We start from the raw sequence: 18,330 nt of genomic DNA, 5'->3' as shown, positions 1-18,330 counted from the left end.
TACATATTCAAAAATTTAAAAATTATAGTATATACCCAAAAAATCTGCGTTGGGTGGTTATTAGCCGCTTTTTTAATTATACATCTTTATTTATCTAAAGAGGAAAACCAAAAACCTTTGCCGTAGTAAATGCGACGGTTTTTTTAAGTTGAGTGAAGTCTTGGGCTGGGCCAAAACAAGTTACTGTGAATTTGAGGCCTCCTTAATTTGTTATTGTAGGAATAGTAATGGGCTTTGTGAACTTGAACTTGGGCTTAATGAAGTCATAGTTGCATTTGTAACGTCACTGTCTGTAAGCGTCGGGAATTTGAATTCTGTCTTGTGTATACAGCAATTTATTGATCAGTGACAGATTCTTAAATTGAGCTCAAATTCATGATGATTATTCCTTAATCTGTCGGACTAGAAAATTAGGGGTACACATAGGGTCGGGTGAAGTTGGGTTCGCCTTGATCCAGATCCGATCCTAGACCCAGAAAAATCACACTATTTTTTGGGCCACACTAAAACTGAATCTAAACCAGATGAAATTTGGGTCTTAATAAATTTTATGCCAAAAACTTATGACGACATTTATTTATAAAGTAAAAAAAAAACTTACTTGTTATTGAGAAGTTAATATTCATATTTGAACTTGAATTTGTTCATAAATTCTAATTTTATAGTTTTTTTTTATCTATTTTTAATTCAACAAATTTGACTAAAAATAAAACAATAAGATTGGAATTAATTTAAAAGGCATTATAGTTGTATCACGACATCACCAAAGTTTAGATCCTACATCTTTTGATCCTCTAAATTTTTGCAAATAATTATTCTATAAAATTGCAACATTCACATAATAATTAGAGTATAATAATAATAATAATAATAATAATAATAATAATAATTAAAGTTTCATAATAANNTTCATAATAATAAGTAAATTAATTATACATCAAAATGTATATTTAAAGTCTCATGAGAACAAAATTCATATTTTTTTTTTCTATACAGGTACAATGGGCTGGGTCCACGTGACCTGAGTCTTGATCCAAATCCGATTTAATAAATTAGCCGGGTCATTTATTAAAATTTTGAATCTAACCGGATCACAATAAAAACAGGCCAAATTAGCCTCAAAGTGGTTGAACTCGGGTCAGGTCATTCGACTGGATTGGATCATGAGCACCTTATAGAAGATACTGTGAGCAACTAAAAAAACGAAACCATGCCAGATTCAAATCTAGATGAGGCTAGGAAGTGGTTACAAAACCCACGGGAGGGAAAAGAATGTGTGTTAGGACGTTACTTGTTCAAAAAAAAAATTTATTACATTTCGTAATCAATTTGGATTGATCTAGTAGTTAATTCGTTAGTTTGCTTAAGAAAGTGTTGAGATTTGAATCCCTCGTTATGCATGTAATATTTATTGTCCAGCGACAAACTCTTAAATGAAGCTCCAATCTGCGATGGATTAATTCTTGACTTATCGAATTGGGAGATACCGTAGAAAACAAAAAAACGTTACATTTCATGATCTTCACCCAAAAAATTAGTCCAAGCGTTATGTTTTAAATTATGGATAAAGTCTATTTTAATCCCTAACGTTTCAAACGTTTTATTTTTGTCCTAAAAAGTTTTAAACATGTTTAATATTATCCTACCTTTAAATTTAACACTAATAGTTAATGAAATGAGTGATGGGGACGTAAATAACATTACTAGTTAGATTATATATTCTTGCATGTGTTAGAAAAACATAACAAAATCCTTTTTGTCACGCTTCTACTCAATTTTCTTTTGATATAAACTATAAAACTTCGTTCAAATCCTAACAATGAATCATCAACGCTTTAAAATAAAAAAAAATTATATTAATGATCGTTGGTGAGTCGATTTTACTTATATGTTGAGATCGAATGCTACTGGCTCTTCAATATGCAAATTATTTGTGTCAAATTTAATAGTAAAAAAATATTGAACTTGCTTAAAACTTTTTTGAGATTAAAATATGACGTTTAAAAATTTTTGAAACTAAAATAAGACGTTTGAGATTAAAATAATACTTTACCCTTAAATTATTTATTAATTAACAAAACAAAAAGAATATGTTCCATTTGTTAAAAAAATATTAGTATTAAAATAGTATCTACATGAAAAGTGTACCGATAAATAGAATTGAAAAATAAATAATTTTATATATTATATATTAGTTGTCTTTTTGTAAAGTGTTAGAAGTGATATTCCAAACAAATGATGGAACAAAAAGATTCTCTCTTTTGTTGAATTTAGTAAATAAAAACGAAGATGAGGAAGAAAAGTTCAACTTCAATAAAATGAGAGAGGAGTTGTTCACCTAACGAAATCAATATTATTTCTTATATAATGAGTTCTTGTAGTTATACATATGTATCAGAAGTAAAGACAAACGAGGCCTGCAATGGTAGAAAGAATAATATTTATTTGACATTCACATCTTAATCCTGAAATTCAGTGTGGATTATATACTAAAGTAGTATAGCTTGTATAATAGTAATATTATTGCTGCCAAGGAAGAAGTATCAAATTATGTAACTTACACACATAAATTAATACAATTTATTCTCATAATTTTTAAAATTTTATATACATAAATTAATAAAATATATTTATTAAAAATAATTTAATATTTATATTGATTAAATGGTTAAGTGATATTGACATGAAAAATTTCTCCCTATAACTCTCTACAAATAACAAAGCTAGTAGTTATATATCTCCATAGTGTTTTCCTAATTTGGTTCTCTTCTTTCACCTGCATAAGTTGTGATAATAGGCTCTTTACTTTGTCCATGGAGAATCACACTGAGTCCACTACCGTCTCTCACAGCTCCTCAGGTGAATTTCAAATTCTTTCACTTTACTATCTTATCAATCATATTCAGATATATTTTAAGACTTGGTTGCATGAACATGTTAACTGTTAAAATTTTAATTTGCATATTTCTTTTTTGTTTCTTTGGGGTACACCAGAGCTTGGAAATCACAGTGATCTTACAGTTCATGTGTTCAATTCATCATCTGAGGTGAGAATTTTGAACCTCAACTCATCCTTATCATCTTGGTTTATCTAACCAACTTCAGTCTACAAAATCATTGCATTGTTCACACCATGTGTATGTGTATATGTCTGAATGAAATGTTAACTTATTATGTTGCTGAGAATTGAGACCAGGGACTGAATTTGCACTACTGGAATGCAATTCATCATATTGATTGAATTAAGTTTTGCTATGTACACTAAACTCTTGCAATTTTCATCTTATGTTGCAATATCAGTTGCTTGAAAAGCTTCATCAAAGATGGAGCACAGTGGAGAAAAAACCATACCCGGCTATGTATTCTAGCATATATGGAGGGATCATACTTGATCCAGCTATGATGGTAATCCCGATCGATGATCACATGGTACATAGAGGCCATGGCGTGTTTGATACAGCCATTATTTTAGATGGGTAATGCTAATTTCTTGTTTTTACTGCAAATTCAACTCAGTATCAAGATATGTAACATATTTGATACCAAACACTTGTTTTTTTCTTTGATCTTGGTGTTCACATTGCTTGTCCTTCCCAGATACCTCTATGAGTTGGATGTACACCTCGATCGCATCCTCAGATCGGCCGCCAAAGCAAAGATATCCTTGCCTTTTCCTCAGTCAACGCTTCGCAGCATTCTTATACAACTAACTGCAGTCTCAAAATGCAAGAAGGGGACTCTAAGATACTGGCTAAGTGCAGGCCCTGGTAATTTCTTGCTTTCATCATCAGGGTGTCCAACACCTGCATTCTATGCAGTTGTCATTGACGACGATTTTTCCCAGTGCAAAGAAGGAGTTAAAGTGATCACTTCCACAGTGGCAATGAAGCCACCTCTGTTTGCCACAATGAAGAATGTGAACTATCTCCCCAATGTCCTTTCAGTAATGGAAGCTGAAGAGAAAGGAGCATTTGCTTCCATTTGGGTTGATGAGGCAGGTTATATAGCCGAAGGTCCAAATGTGAATGTTGCTTTTATAACTAAAGAAAAGGAACTACTCATGCCATTGTTTGATAGTATTTTACATGGTTGCACCGCTAAGAGGCTTCTAGAACTCGCTCCGCGGTTGGTGGAGCAAGGGATTCTGAAAGGGGTAACAATCAAGAATGTGACTGTGGAGGAAGCTAAAGGTGCTGCTGAAATGATGTATGTGGGAAGCACACTTCCTCTGTTGCCCATCATCATGTGGGATGATCAACCCATTGGCAAAGGTAAGTTAGTAATAGTAAGGGTGAAGTACTATTTTGATTTTTATGATTTTGGCTGAAATGTCCCAAACATTTTTTAAAGACAAAATTACCCCTTCGTTTCTTTTTCTTTTTCTCGTTCCCGCAAAATCCTTTATCCATCCATCCTTCATCACTCACAATGTAACAAAAGAAAACACCCAACAATATGGTTACTTGAAGCCCTAACACAGATTCTCTGCTATTGAACTTGCACTGATGTTAGGCCTTCAAGCAACCATACTGTTGAGTGTTTCCTTTTGTTACGTTATCAGTGATAAAGGATGAATGGAGGGCTTTGCAGGAATGAGAAAAAGGAAACGAAAATAGTACTTAACTTTAGTCTATTTATGTTGCATCAATATGTTCTTGTATCAATATGATATGAAGCCTTTAAATTTGGATACTATCTTTGTCATAACATCAATAAATTCAGGAATTAAATTGTATGTGTTTTCTAATTCAGGGATGAATTGCAACACCCCAAATGTTTTAGGCAATGAAGTTGTAGGTTTTCTTCTCATTATGTGTGACAAGTAGCAACCAATGGAGTGTTCAGTGTTAGAACAATCCACTTTTTCCTTTTTCACTTATTCAAGTTTTTATCTTTATCAGGACAAGTTGGAGAATTAACAATGGCACTCTCTGATTTGCTATGGAATGATATGGTAGCAGGCCCAGACACAAAGAGAATACCGGTTCCATACATTGAGTGAAGCTTCAAACTTGTGTGAAATTAAAGGCTTGGTGAAACTGCTTTCTCCTTATTTATCTGTCATGTTCCTCAGAAGTGCTTCTTGTTGCATAGAATTTGCCAAGAGGTGGTTTGTTGTATTTGTATTTGGTGTTGGTGTTCTAAGTATCTGTGAACAAGTTTGGAAGTGAAGCTGCACAAGTTTCCTCTCTGAACAAAATTTATATGCTGCAAATAAATGCATTCAACTGTTTCATGTTTCATCTTGTTGAAGAAAAGATTCTGAGTGCAGTGTTACCACAAACACTTGACTTCGAGTTTTAAGCATGCTTCTATGGCAATCGGTTATGTGCATAACATTTTCCTAAAAAGCTCCAACAAACAGAGTTGTCTAAAATATTTATGAATTTGTCTCATCTCACTTTTCTATATTCACAAATTGGGAACAAAACTCTTACAAATATATTAACCACCTTTGCACTAAAGAACAACCTTCTCTTGTAGCAATCTTTGTGGATTTTCTTTTTTAGTTACACTGACCAGAATCATCCTTAGTTGCTGCAAAAATATGATTCATTCAATAATCTTAACAGCCTAATCACGCAAACCTCTTATGGAAACTACAGAAAAATAATGAAAAAGAATAAAAGGTATTGGATTATTATCCCAAAATGCAATAGACATATTAGTCAGTTACAATTTGGATGTACCTAAGAAAACCCTCCAATTATACAGCTTTGAAGTAATTTTGACTAGAAGACAAAACTTTTTCTATAACAATAATAATAATAAATAGAAAAGGGGGAAAAAGCAATTTGTTACAATGATATATGTACATTTTAATTAGAATAAATGCATAAACAGCGAGTTGAAACGCAATATAATTTGTAATAACTCTCCTCAAGATTGGTTTAGATCACGTGAGCTTTGACCCTGCCATCTGAGACACAAAAATACCAAATATTTCATGTCATATAGAGTGAATATAGTTGTGCTCTTTGTTTCATTAGCAAGTCACCAGTTCCAACCAACAAATTCAGTTCTATCTTTTCAAGAATGAAGTTTATTCACCTTGAGAGAAGAAATCTGGCTAGTGGGCTCAAATTGCTATTTTGATGGATGTCCTTGTTCTGTTGTTTCCTCCGGCTATCGGCTTCGGTGTTTCGCGTGTCTCCGGTTCCCTTGGTCTTGCTGAATAGTTGGCCTGCTAGTTCCTGCAGGTCCTTCAATGAATCTTCCTTTGAACTGCATGTATATGATAAGACAATGAGATTCCTTTACTTCGCTTTATCGGTTTGCATGATGAATGTTGATAAAGGACAAAAGAAGGCGAACCTTGCCAACCGCTGAAGCAACTTTCTGACAAGAACATCGCAGGATCGTGGCCTTGTGCCCTCCATGTTTATGAGAGAACTGATAACCGCTCGCACGATTGCCCCTTCTGGATCATTAGCAATGGTCTGCATAAAACAAACATTAGTGGCCTCCACAGTGAACATAAACGTGCTATAATAAAAAGTTACCACAAATTTGAAAAATCTATCCTAGCTTTGAGTTTGTCAAAGTATACCAAAATGAAGCAAAAGAAAAAGCCAACACTGAAGAAGTTTCTTTAAAATCAATCATATTTTATTTATTCTTGCTTTTTTTTTTTTCAATTTTTCTTTTTAAAAAACAAAAAACAACAATAAAGCCTTATCCCACTGGAGTTAGCTACACGGATCAGGCGACGTCATTTATTATATATCATGTCTACAGTGAGATTGTTTACACGTAGATCTCTTTTAACTACCTCTTATATGGTCTACCTTCTGAAAATCAATACTACTATAATTGAAAGAAAAAAAATAAATCTAATTGACCAAGCAGTGTAAGATGTTCTATTTGACATCGCAAATTTAGCTATCAACAATATCGTAACAATAGTAACAATAAGATCTATGCATCGATTCACCTCTTTTAGTGAAGGAGCGAGCAAAACTGATAATGGCACAGAGGACGACATAACTTTAGCACTCTCTTCATCATCACTGGCATATTGTGATCTTGACATGCCCTTTTGAGGATCATGGTATTCATGATGTGATCTGAACAAAGAAAGAAGTTCCTTGAGAATTTACAACCACACCCTTATTCAGCAACAGAAAATTACCTGCATTATTGCTATGCATGTACCTTGAAGAATCAGAACTGCCTGCCATTTGGTCTCTCTTGCTTTCTTGTATATTGTTGAATTTTCTCTCTTTAGCATTTGCTTTCCTTAGGATAGCAGCCTTTGCCTATAACAAAAACGGTCAAGAAAATGCTGTTTATACATCAACACTAGAATAAAAATGTATTATTAACAAAAAATGTTCATCTTTCCCTGAATTAATTAATTAGCACAGGAGATTCCTTTATTTCTCCCCAGAAGAAGTTTCTGATTAAATAGAAATGCAAAGGCAAATTATGATTGAAATTCACAACCGGCATCACAAACAAATTCACACCTCAGCAAGATTTGCAGCACTATCTTCCAGTGAAGTAATAGAATTTCTGTCGTTAAGTCCCTTGCGGGACCTAGGTGTTTGTGAAGAATCAGAATCATCATTCTGGTTACGCAAGACAACAGTTCCACTGGTAGAAGCATCTTCAAGAGAAGCATAGCTGCTGCTAGACTATATAACAATAAAATTAAGCGACTGAACGGAACAGCAATAGGAACTAATATTTCTCATCAAAATAACTGAGCTTGAACCATACCTGGGAGCTTTGGCCACGAACTACTGATGGCCTTGATGCTTTTGGAGATCGAATAACGACAGTTCCTGATCCATTCCCTTCATCCTGCACATTAAAGACTGCAAAAGATCAAAACATGTTCAAGTTTGAAATGAAGTTCCACTAAGTTCTCCAGAAATATCATCTTCACAAGTTGAATTACCAACACAGACAGGTTAGTTGTTTTTGCCAGCAACATGTGTAATGTGACATAGCATTGATAGAGACGATTAACATTAATATATATCCAACAAACAACCAAAATCACCTAAAGATTCCCCTTAAGAACATATAACTACTCTCTGTTATTTGATTTATTAACTTCTTTGTTAGAAACAGAGTCACATAGTACGAATCATTTACATCTTCATCATGATCATCCGGATCCTCATCATGATATGTAATTCTAAGATCCTTTCCGAGTGAACTTTCAACCGACTCGTTTAGTGCACTTCTACTGACAGTTCCCCCTTGATAGCCACTCTCCGGAGCTTTTCTTTGGGTAACCTGATTTTGTGAAACAGGTGGTCGTGCTACACTACGAACAGTACCGCTACGAACAGTGCCTTGTGATCCACCAATGTTGAAGTCCCATCCAGCACTTTTTACAGTTTGACCCTGACCACTGCAACATTGGAACCATCAATTAAAAGTTCAGAATGTAAGAGAAGAGACAATACAATCGATCATAACCTACCTGGTTCTACTAGTTTCTTCAGCTCTAACATCTCTAGACACCTTCATAGTATCAGAAGCCTCACCCATCCCTCTTGGGACTTTTTTAACAGTCCCTGGATCATCCGCCCCCGGATCATCCTTTATGTGGTACTTTGGACGCTCCCTATCATAATAACACAAGGCATGGTAGTGTCAACCACAAGCTGGGAACGATATCTGTAATTTTCGATTTTCTGGAAACAGAAAACATGCTATCTTGCACAAATGCACAGCAAAAGGACCTCTAAATTTCAGCCATTCTTTTACTTATGATATATTAACTTAAGAAGGAATAATTCAAAGGACAATCAGGTAAACAATATTAATAGCCATAAACAAGAAAAACAAATAAAAATATATAAATTCAATATAGCAAGATTTTCCATCATGAACATCCAAAAGTAGGATGATTTTTTGCACCTTATTCTTTCTGCAAGCTTTGGACTCTTCCTAGCATTCCGAATAAGACGGTGTTTGAGAAGTTCCTTAGCACTTGGCCTCTGGAATTGGAGCCATTAATAGGGGTAAATAATGAAAGAGACTGACAGAAAACAAATTTTGTGAAAACAAAGCAAGGCACCGAGTTGAAGAAAAAATAGAAGTATTTCTGGGTGTTTCATGTAAGATGCATAACATTTCAACTATTTTTGTACCGGGAAAAATATTCAAAATTTATTGATTCAACGTATTAAAAAAATTGAAAATATTGATATTAACTAAAGACAACCTGCGGAGGATTCTCTCGAGGTATGATAAAAAGCACTCTCATGGGATGAAGATCGGCAAGTGGAGGCTCCCCTTTTGCCATCTCAATTGCAGTGATCCCCATAGACCAGATATCTGCCTGCATAAACAGAATACCACACTGATGATTCTAAATGTCCACAAAAGAAAAAAAAGGGAATACACATTGAAAATAAAGCCAGAAGGACGGAACCAAAGAAAACTTAACAAAAGACATTCAGAATAACTATTAAATGACCTTCTCATTATATCCTTCGGAATTCTGAATAACCTCTGGTGCCATCCAGAAAGGTGTTCCTACAAATGTCTGTTGTTATAAAGCAAATTAGCACATCGATTCCAACAAAAAAAGTACTAATTTAGAACTCAAAAGTGATATTTTAAAAAAAAAAAATCAAAATTCAGTGCAACATTATACACGAGTGTACTACTTTCAGTTTGCCAAATTAATATTACATCAAGAAAAAATATGTTGCACTATTTTTAATAAAAAGAAGAAATATTGTTAACAAGAGGATATTACGAAGAGCACGGAGGACCGGAGATCCTCAATAGAAAAAGCAGATAGCAAAAATATGTTGCGAGTCTAGTTCTTCCACTTTGGGAATCTACAAATGGATTTGCACGATTAAAAGAACCGAATGATTCAAGGAACAAAATGAAACAATATACATCAGTTTCATTAAAGTGTAATGAGAAAACAGATTATGTCAATAACCCATACAAAAGAAAATGATAAAGGATTACACCCTAATGAAATATGTTTACCTTTCTCCTTGATATGGTCCTCGTGAGCTGTGCAGAAACACCAAAATCTGCAACCTAGAGACATAAAAAAGAAAATTCAAATGCAAGTAAGTCCACATCTCAAATTATTATTTATAACATTTTCAAGTGATTAATACTCTATTTCAATAAATTATAACTGCTTTCAGAGTAACACATACCTTTACATCACCATTCTCGGTCAATAAAATGTTTGCAGCTGCAAAATTAATATGGAAATGCTATCAAATATGAAGTTAATGCAAATTGTAAAACTAACCGAAAAAAAAGAGTAAAGTATATTTTTTGTCCTTGAAGTTTGTCAAAAATTTCAAAAATACCTCTAAGTTTTATTTTGTTTCAATTTTATCCCTGAAGTTTTTTATTTGCATCAAATATACCATTGACAACTAAATTTTCAAAAAGTTTAGGACCAATCTAGCAATAATGTATGAAAATTATGTCTGATTTGCTTGTGTTAAAGGTTTATTCTTGTAAAATTGTTGTTGAATTGGTCCTAAATTTAAAAAAAAGGAGTATATTTGATGTAAATTGAAAACTTTTGAGACAAAATTGAAACAATAAAAATTAGAGGTATTTTTGAAATTTTTAACAAACTTTAAGGACAAAAAATATACTTTACCCAAAAAACAAAAAACATGACAACAAGATTTTGTATGGAAGTGTGAAATCAAAGTAAAAAAGAATTAAAATGCAGAAGTTGCAAATACCTTTAATGTCTCTATGAATTTTTCCTTCAGTGTGTAGGTAATCAATTGCATGTAGCAAGTCACGTAGAATGCAAGCAATGGATGTTTCATCCAGTGGAGGACCGGATTGAAGCTACATAAGCAAAACCAGCATAACTCATGTTGCTTGACAAAAAACAGGCATCATATATTGGGAAGTATTGTTACAGATAAGAAGTGATAAATTGTGGCACACAAAAATTGACCATTCAAATTAAAAAATATCGAAGTCCTAGTAACCATGTTATTAATGAGATATGGTTGTATAAAAAATATAGTAACCTTAACAGAAATTTGCAACAAACCCAGTTATATGTTATATTATTTCATTGGTGTTTGATGATCGGGAAGTTCTGAATGTTTGTATGTAAATTTATAACCATTTCTTTTTTGTCTCAAGAGATTATTATTCAAGATATCTAGTGACCATTTCATTATCCTGTTCCCCTTGGTGTGAAGGTGTTTCGTTTTCTTTTCTTCTCTGTAATTTTCTTCTCATTTCTATAAAATGGATCAGAGATGTGATAATGTTATCCTTGTCTTGCAAAATTTCTTAAGAATACATGGCACAGCTAAACTATTAAAGTATGAACACACGATGCAGTTGAAGCATAAACAGTGAAAATTTCTCTAATAGAGGCCAATTCCTGAGGAACACAAACTTCTTACTGAAAATATAGAAACATGTGAAGAGGAGTAACCTACTAGATCAGCAACAGAGCCGCCAGCCATGTATTCCATTATTATCCAGAGTTTAGTTTGATTGAGATAGGAACCATAGTACTCAGTGATGTATGGAGATCGGCATTGTGACAGAACAGAAATTTCCTGCAGAATTAAATTGATGGAGAAAGAAATTAATCATTGGGTACAACAAATGTGGAGGAAAGTTTAGTAATATATAAAATTATACCTTCTGAATATCATCAATTTCATCCTCCCTGCAAAAAAAGTAGAAAGAAACAAAAGACGAGTCAGGAAGTACTAAATCTAAATGAGAACAGCTCAATAGCATAAGAATTGAGAGTAACACAGCACAGAAAAAATGATGTCAACATTAAATATTAAATACCAATGAGACCCACTCGATTTGCTATGTAACTTCACAAGAATGTAACAGAAGAGTGAAATGCATATCATACAGAGTCAAAAGGCTTCCAAGCTCCATTCAATTCATAATGATCACCTTCAAAGTAAGCAAGAATAATTTAAAAGAATAGAAGGGGGACACCACTTACGATTCTTCCAAATCAATTACTTTGATAGCAACTTCTTTGTTAAGCTCTCTGTCAAACCTGGGAACAAGTAGTAAAAACCAAGTGAAAACAACTCATTGTCCATGACATTGGTCTTGTTAACGAAACATGCAAGGATAACAAAAGACTAGTTCTTTAGACCAAGTCTTACATAATTTTTTATTGTATGTTAATTATCCCATTGGCAAAAGACAACAAACACAAGTAATCTTTTGAAAGTTCAACTGGAGTATTAAACTTTTTCCCCCTCTTGTAAGAATTCTATAAACAATATCCACAAACTAGTTATCTGAGATATTGTGATCCATCTTTGCCGGTAAATTATCACCTCAAAAATGATAATTGAACAGCAGTTCAACCATGCAGAACACACTCATTTAATTTGCAGTGAATAAAGGGTTGCAATGAACATGACTCAGGAATATTGGTCCCACTGGTCTCACTAGTTATGTGCAGATTAAATTAGTTAAGTAAACAGAACTATAAACTACTCTCAATAAACAAGAGCAGCAGCACCAAGCACAAGCATGCCTGGCAACCAATATCTGCCGGCTAAGGTAGCTCTCTAAGAACTAATGACATGATTTGTTAGAAAACTAGAAATAAATTTACTAATAGTATAATTTTATGCACAGGCTGCCATACCAGTATGATATAAGCATAAAAAAATGACACCTAACTTCTGATGAAACAAAAGAAAACAGAAATAAATTTACCAATTAATAATGCACAGATTGACATATCAATATGATCTATGCATCAATCAATGGCACCTAGCTTTTGACAATACACAATGTAAACAAGTTCAATCGTTATGCTTTACTTTGTCTTTGGGGCTTCACTTTCCAAAATCCGGAGAAAGATTACAAACTAACACTTGGTAGGAATAAGAAATCATCATTTACATTTGCTCTCTTTTCTGTTACATTTTATGTTTATAAAAAAGAAACAGTCACCAAGTCCTTTTTATCTTGATGGCATGTATCTTAAGCTCGCATCCAATTCTTTAGTCAACAGTCACACTAGATCAAATTGCAGATTCATTTCATTGGCGAACCATTTACTATCAAATGAGTATTCAGATTAAAAAATCTTATTTAACAAAATAATTCTCAACATTAAACATGCAGAAGTAAGGAGGATTTGAACACAATGAGCACATACCCTTTATAGACATCACCAAATGATCCCTGCCCAATAAGCTCCAATGCACTGAACCTTGATCCTGCTGCCTCAAGTAAACCTGCTATATCAGCCATGCTTCTCAGCAGCAAATCTCCTCAAGCTTTATACACTATCTACAACCGCACATCTGAAACACCAAACATGACACCTGAGAGGCACGTGCTGATGAAATCCAAACGCAAAGGAATGCACACAGCCAGAAAAGGAAAAAAAAAAGCCTTCAAAAATGCCAAATTTGAAGTTTACACAGAGAGTATGTAACTATGTAAGCAACAAGTTAATCAAAATGAACTCACTTTTCATATATTTGCACAACACCAATAACGAAAGAATCAAAATAAATGATATAAGAAAACAAAATCACAATGCAGGGAAACTTTGGACTAAAAGCAAAGCATTTGAGCTATGTTTAGGTTGCAAAATAATTGTTTGGTGGCAAAATTGACTACCCAACAAAGCCCAATGCGCTATGAGAGTGAAATTTCGCAGTGGCGAAAACGAAAGAGGAAAGCGAAAGCGCAACGCCCCTCAAAAAATTATCGACAATGGGGTGTTGGAGATTCGAAGGACCCATGAATCTATGTGGCATTCGAATGCCTTGGGAATTAGATAGGGTTGAAAAAATTGGAGATTGAAACTGACCCATGAAGTGAATGAAGGAGATTCTACAATGGAAGAGGGAAAAGAAGAAACTTTGTGGTGTTAGGAGTAGATCTATTGGTGAATTTTGCGAAGGGGTTTTGTGCTGTGTTGCGTAGTCCCAAGAACGTTGATGGAGTTTGCTCTTCTTCTTCTTCTTCGTCTTCTTCTTTGGAAGAAGAACGTTGATGGAGTTCTGATTAAAGGCTCTTTGGAAGTTCCAATGGATCGAAAGGGAGACAACTGTGTCTGTGTGTGTTTGTTACTTGTTTAATGTTGTCTCTATTCTTTCCTTCTTTTCTTTTGTTTTTTTCCGTTTTTATTTTTTTGTGTAATTTTTTTATGTTAAGATGTTAATTATTGCATCCGATCAATTATGGAGTCTTTTCTTTCTGGGTCTACTAATTTTGTGGTTCATAATTATAAAAATTTTGTTTCAAAAAATTAAGTTTAATATTACTACGTTAATTTTATTTAGAAAGTAACTATAAAAACCAATTATTTGCATGCCGTGATATACACGACTTTCAAATTAATAAAAAAGAAAAGACTTTATATTTTTTATAAACTTCTATTTTTTTTCTAAAATCTTGATCATTTTTATAATTATTTATTTTTTTCATTTATGCGGTACAACAACCCAATATAGCCTTAAAGTTCACTGTTGAAATAACTATAGGACTTGTGTTTTCATGTCTATTTTCATCTTATGCTTCTGATATACATGAAAACTTGCTTAAGTATCTTCAATTGGATTACAAGACTTTATAGTTATTTCGAACTTTTTGTGTCAAAGTTTCCTAGAGCAGCATATCTCAATTATAGAAACTTTGACATTGGGATAAATAGCATTAATGGTTATACATCTTATGAGCAAGCTAGCATTTGAGGTCACCACTATTTCAAAATCAATTTCAATAGATTAGAACCTGACAAGATTAAGGTTGATCCTTATGACTTCTTTAGGTATGAGTAGAATATACTTTCTCTCATATGAAGGACAAAAATTTGAACTCAATTTGTGTATCAGTTGTGCCTTTTAAATAAATAAATAAAAAAAGGCATTAAGTTAGATTTTTCAAATAAGTGCAACAATTTTAAAAATGCTTCATCCGTTCCTAAAGTCACAATGAGAAATATATTGAGCTTCTGTTGTTGTACCCATGAGAAGAAAAAAAAAATGAAAGATCATATAAATGAAAAAATAAATAAAAAATAAATAATTATAAAGACGGTCAAAATTTTAGGATAAATAAAAATTATTGCTATAAAGATTATAAAAAATAACTGAAAAATAATTAAAGATATATTTATTTTTTTATAAAAAAATTTGGTATTTTTATTAAATATTATAAACATTCATTCTTAATAATTTTGATATTAAAGGTCTCTTTAATAATTAAATTTTAGATTTAATTATTCTGTTGGTCCCTATAGTTTCGTGAAATTTTTAATTAGGTCCCTATACTTTTTTTCTTTTTAATTGGGCCCCTGCACCAATTTTTCTTTTTCAATTAAGTCCCTTTTAGTAGTAATTGGCTTAATTTTATAGGGACCCAAATAAAAAAAAAATTGGTACAGGGACCTAAATAAAAGGAAAAAAAAGTGTAGTGACCCAATTAAAAAAAAATTGGTGCAAGAACTCAATTAAAAAAAAGAAAAGTATAGAGACCTAATTGAAAATTTTGCGAAACTATAGGGACCAACAGAGTAATTAAACCTAAATTTTACTAACGGTTCTTTAGAAAAAATTTTAAAATTTATATATTTTTTTTATATTATTATGAGACATGAAAAAAAGTTTGTGTATAATTTTCTCTTTTAAATATCCTTTATTTTATATAATCTGGCGGCTACAACCTATAATTCGAAAATTAGGTAAAAAAAATGTTAGGATTTTCATAACTCATTAACAACTGTCATTCACGTTGTTGTGTATAACTCAGCCGTCATACCTGTAATTCGGCCATTGTAACCTAGTTTGTTCCGTATTATTCGATAACTATCACCTATAGTTCAGAGAACAAGTCAAACAATAGATATAATCATTCAAGTAAAACAGAAAAATAGTCTCCTCACACATCACCCCTAATAACTTGGAGAAGTAGTCAAATAGATGTTGGTACTTAAAACACAATCGCACTATAATTCACACACGTGCTCACTAAGATCTCAGCAATCGAAGATATTCAAAAACGGTCATTTCTCTATAAGTAAGTTTATATAAGGCAAAGAAAGGTAAAAGGTGGAAATATATAATATATCTGAAAGTCTAATATTCACTTAAGTCACTCTCATTGTCTTCTTTGAATTAATAATGACTTGAGTATCGGAGTATACTTTTTGCAAGTACCCACCCCGTCTGGTATTCTTTGGAGTCCGACATACACCTCATCTGTGGAGAAGATAGGACGACATCTCCCCCTTTGCGACGAGCTATACCTTGGATAAAACCCTTAATAACAAATTAGCAAGAAGATTTGGCACCTACTGTGGGACCGACCTTAACATTACCCCATATTTTCTCTTTCCACTTGTTATTCCTCTTTTTTTTTATTGGATCTCGACCATGGATGATGAGCAAACTCCACCTCTTCCTCCACCAACTCAGGGCAATTTATTGGCCATGAACGTTGTGTTACAAGCCGAGATTCAAAGGATGGACGACCTATTAGCTTATCGATAGAATGGTCGTGACGAGGGTAAGGATAAAAAGAATGTCAACAATGACAACCATCGCGATGACCATACCTAAAAGACCAACACCGTGGTAGAGGTTACTCCAATCAGAGGAGTAAAGAGATCTTCCAACCCTTTTTTTTAAGTACATCATGATTTTTCAGCTATCTACCAACTTCACTCTCCCAACAGCCCTCAAGTCATACAAGGGACTTGGTGATTCGAACTTACATATCACAAAATTTCATTCTATGATGCTAATGAACAATGCCTCTGACCTATTCTCTGTCGTTCATTTTCTAGCTTTTTGGATGGTGCCGCTTTATTATAGTTTTCATATTTGCCTACAAGTTCTATCTCTAGCTTTCAGGAACTGGCCAACTTTTTTACCAATAATTTTACAACATCCAAGATCTATGTCCATGATTCTGACTACTTTAGCACAATCAAATAAGGTCAACACGAAATTAAAGTCTCCGTAACTACATGACAAGGTTTAGTAAGATAGCAATAGAGATCACCAATCTCAACCTCAACGTTCACTTTCATGCCCTTAAGAGCGGCCTTCGCCCTGAAAAGTTCTAAGAGATTTTTGTTGTTGGCAAGCCGAAGACTTTTAGTAGAATTCTAAAAAAAAATAGTTGGACAAATGGAAATTGAAGAGGTCAGACAAGTTCAGTGGACCAACCAACTCAATCAAAAGAGAACGACCAAAAGGACCTTTTCGAATCAAAGTGATCGGCAAAGGAGCTTATACACTTCAAACACTACTAGGCAAAGTACTACCTGATATTTTGCACACATCATCTCTAAAGTTATACCACAATTAAGTTGTAAGTCAGGACCCGAAAATGTATTCTTTTTTCTACTCACAAGATTTTTCCACATGGACATTAGTTGGAGGAGTTTTAATGAGGCATTTCATTCTACACCTTCTATGTTAAGAAGGTAACCCTTATAAATAATACATTGTTTTTAACTTTATCATTCTTTATTTTTTATTATTCTTGCCTTTACTATTTTTCCTATATCCTACATATATTACAATAAAATAACATCAACGTTGACATACAAAAATAAATTGGCAGTTATAAGTTAGAATCAATCCAAACAAGCCGAAAATCGTAAGTCATAGTCAATCCAAACAAATCAATATCTATAAGTCGGAATCAATCCATACAAATTGAAAATTATAAGTTGGAATCAATCTAAACAAGCCGACATCTATAAGTCAAAATCAATCAAAACAAGTCGACACCTATAGGTCAGAATTAATGCAAAAAATTGGCAATTATAAGTCGAAATCAATCCAAACAAATTCGCAATTATAAGTCGAAATCAATCAAAGCAAGCTGATACCTATAAGTCAGCGTCAGTCTAACAAACAATCACCTATAAGCTCATCCAAAAATATACTGATATAAGCAACACCTTTTTCAATGACAATATTGTCCAACTTTATTTTCAAGATTACCAAGTTGATATTGGGGGCTAATCCTCATACCTCTCCGAATTATCACATAATCTCATCTCTTCCATATACTGCTAAATTATAACTTGAATTTTATAAAGTTCAACCTTCTTCTCTTAAAAACAAATAGGTCAAGCTTGGGGATCGTGATCTGGTCACTATAACTTAGTGGTTATAATCTATAGTTCAAAAATTAGGTCAAAAGATCATTAGGGTTTTCATGACTCATAAACAATCACCATTCACATTGTTGTGCATAACTCAGCCGTTATACCTATAATTCAGCCAGGAGCAGAGCTAGATGAAATATTAGAGAAGAGTCAAAAATTATTTTCACAATAAAATAAGACTACAATAAAAGTTTGGGGGGGGGGGGGGGGGGATT

General features: G+C 33.2%; 2 protein-coding genes across 2 annotated transcripts; one reads left to right on the top strand and one right to left on the bottom strand.

Annotated features, from left to right (window-relative positions):
* Nucleotides 2,762-5,284, top strand: LOC107613671 (D-amino-acid transaminase, chloroplastic; the record flags this gene model as incomplete). The annotated part of the gene is given in 5 exon segments (XM_016315768.1): nt 2,762-2,859; nt 2,995-3,047; nt 3,301-3,476; nt 3,598-4,271; nt 4,902-5,284. Coding segments are annotated over 5 exon segments (1,050 nt in total). The 3' UTR covers nt 5,003-5,284.
* LOC107613412 (germinal center kinase 1-like) lies at nt 5,615-14,122 on the bottom strand. Its single transcript, XM_016315386.2, is given in 20 exon segments — nt 5,615-5,920; nt 6,052-6,225; nt 6,316-6,440; nt 6,935-7,067; nt 7,156-7,259; nt 7,470-7,637; nt 7,723-7,806; nt 8,104-8,365; nt 8,438-8,581; nt 8,878-8,998; nt 9,175-9,301; nt 9,440-9,508; nt 9,970-10,023; nt 10,149-10,186; nt 10,698-10,809; nt 11,421-11,543; nt 11,629-11,656; nt 11,954-12,010; nt 13,136-13,283; nt 13,799-14,122. Coding segments are annotated over 19 exon segments (2,058 nt in total). The 5' UTR covers nt 13,231-13,283; nt 13,799-14,122; the 3' UTR covers nt 5,615-5,880.

This window comes from Arachis ipaensis, chromosome B08 (genome assembly GCF_000816755.2).
Source record: "Arachis ipaensis cultivar K30076 chromosome B08, Araip1.1, whole genome shotgun sequence".
Classification (NCBI taxonomy): Eukaryota; Viridiplantae; Streptophyta; class Magnoliopsida; order Fabales; family Fabaceae; genus Arachis; species Arachis ipaensis.
This window is presented reverse-complemented; position numbering and strand designations above follow the sequence as displayed.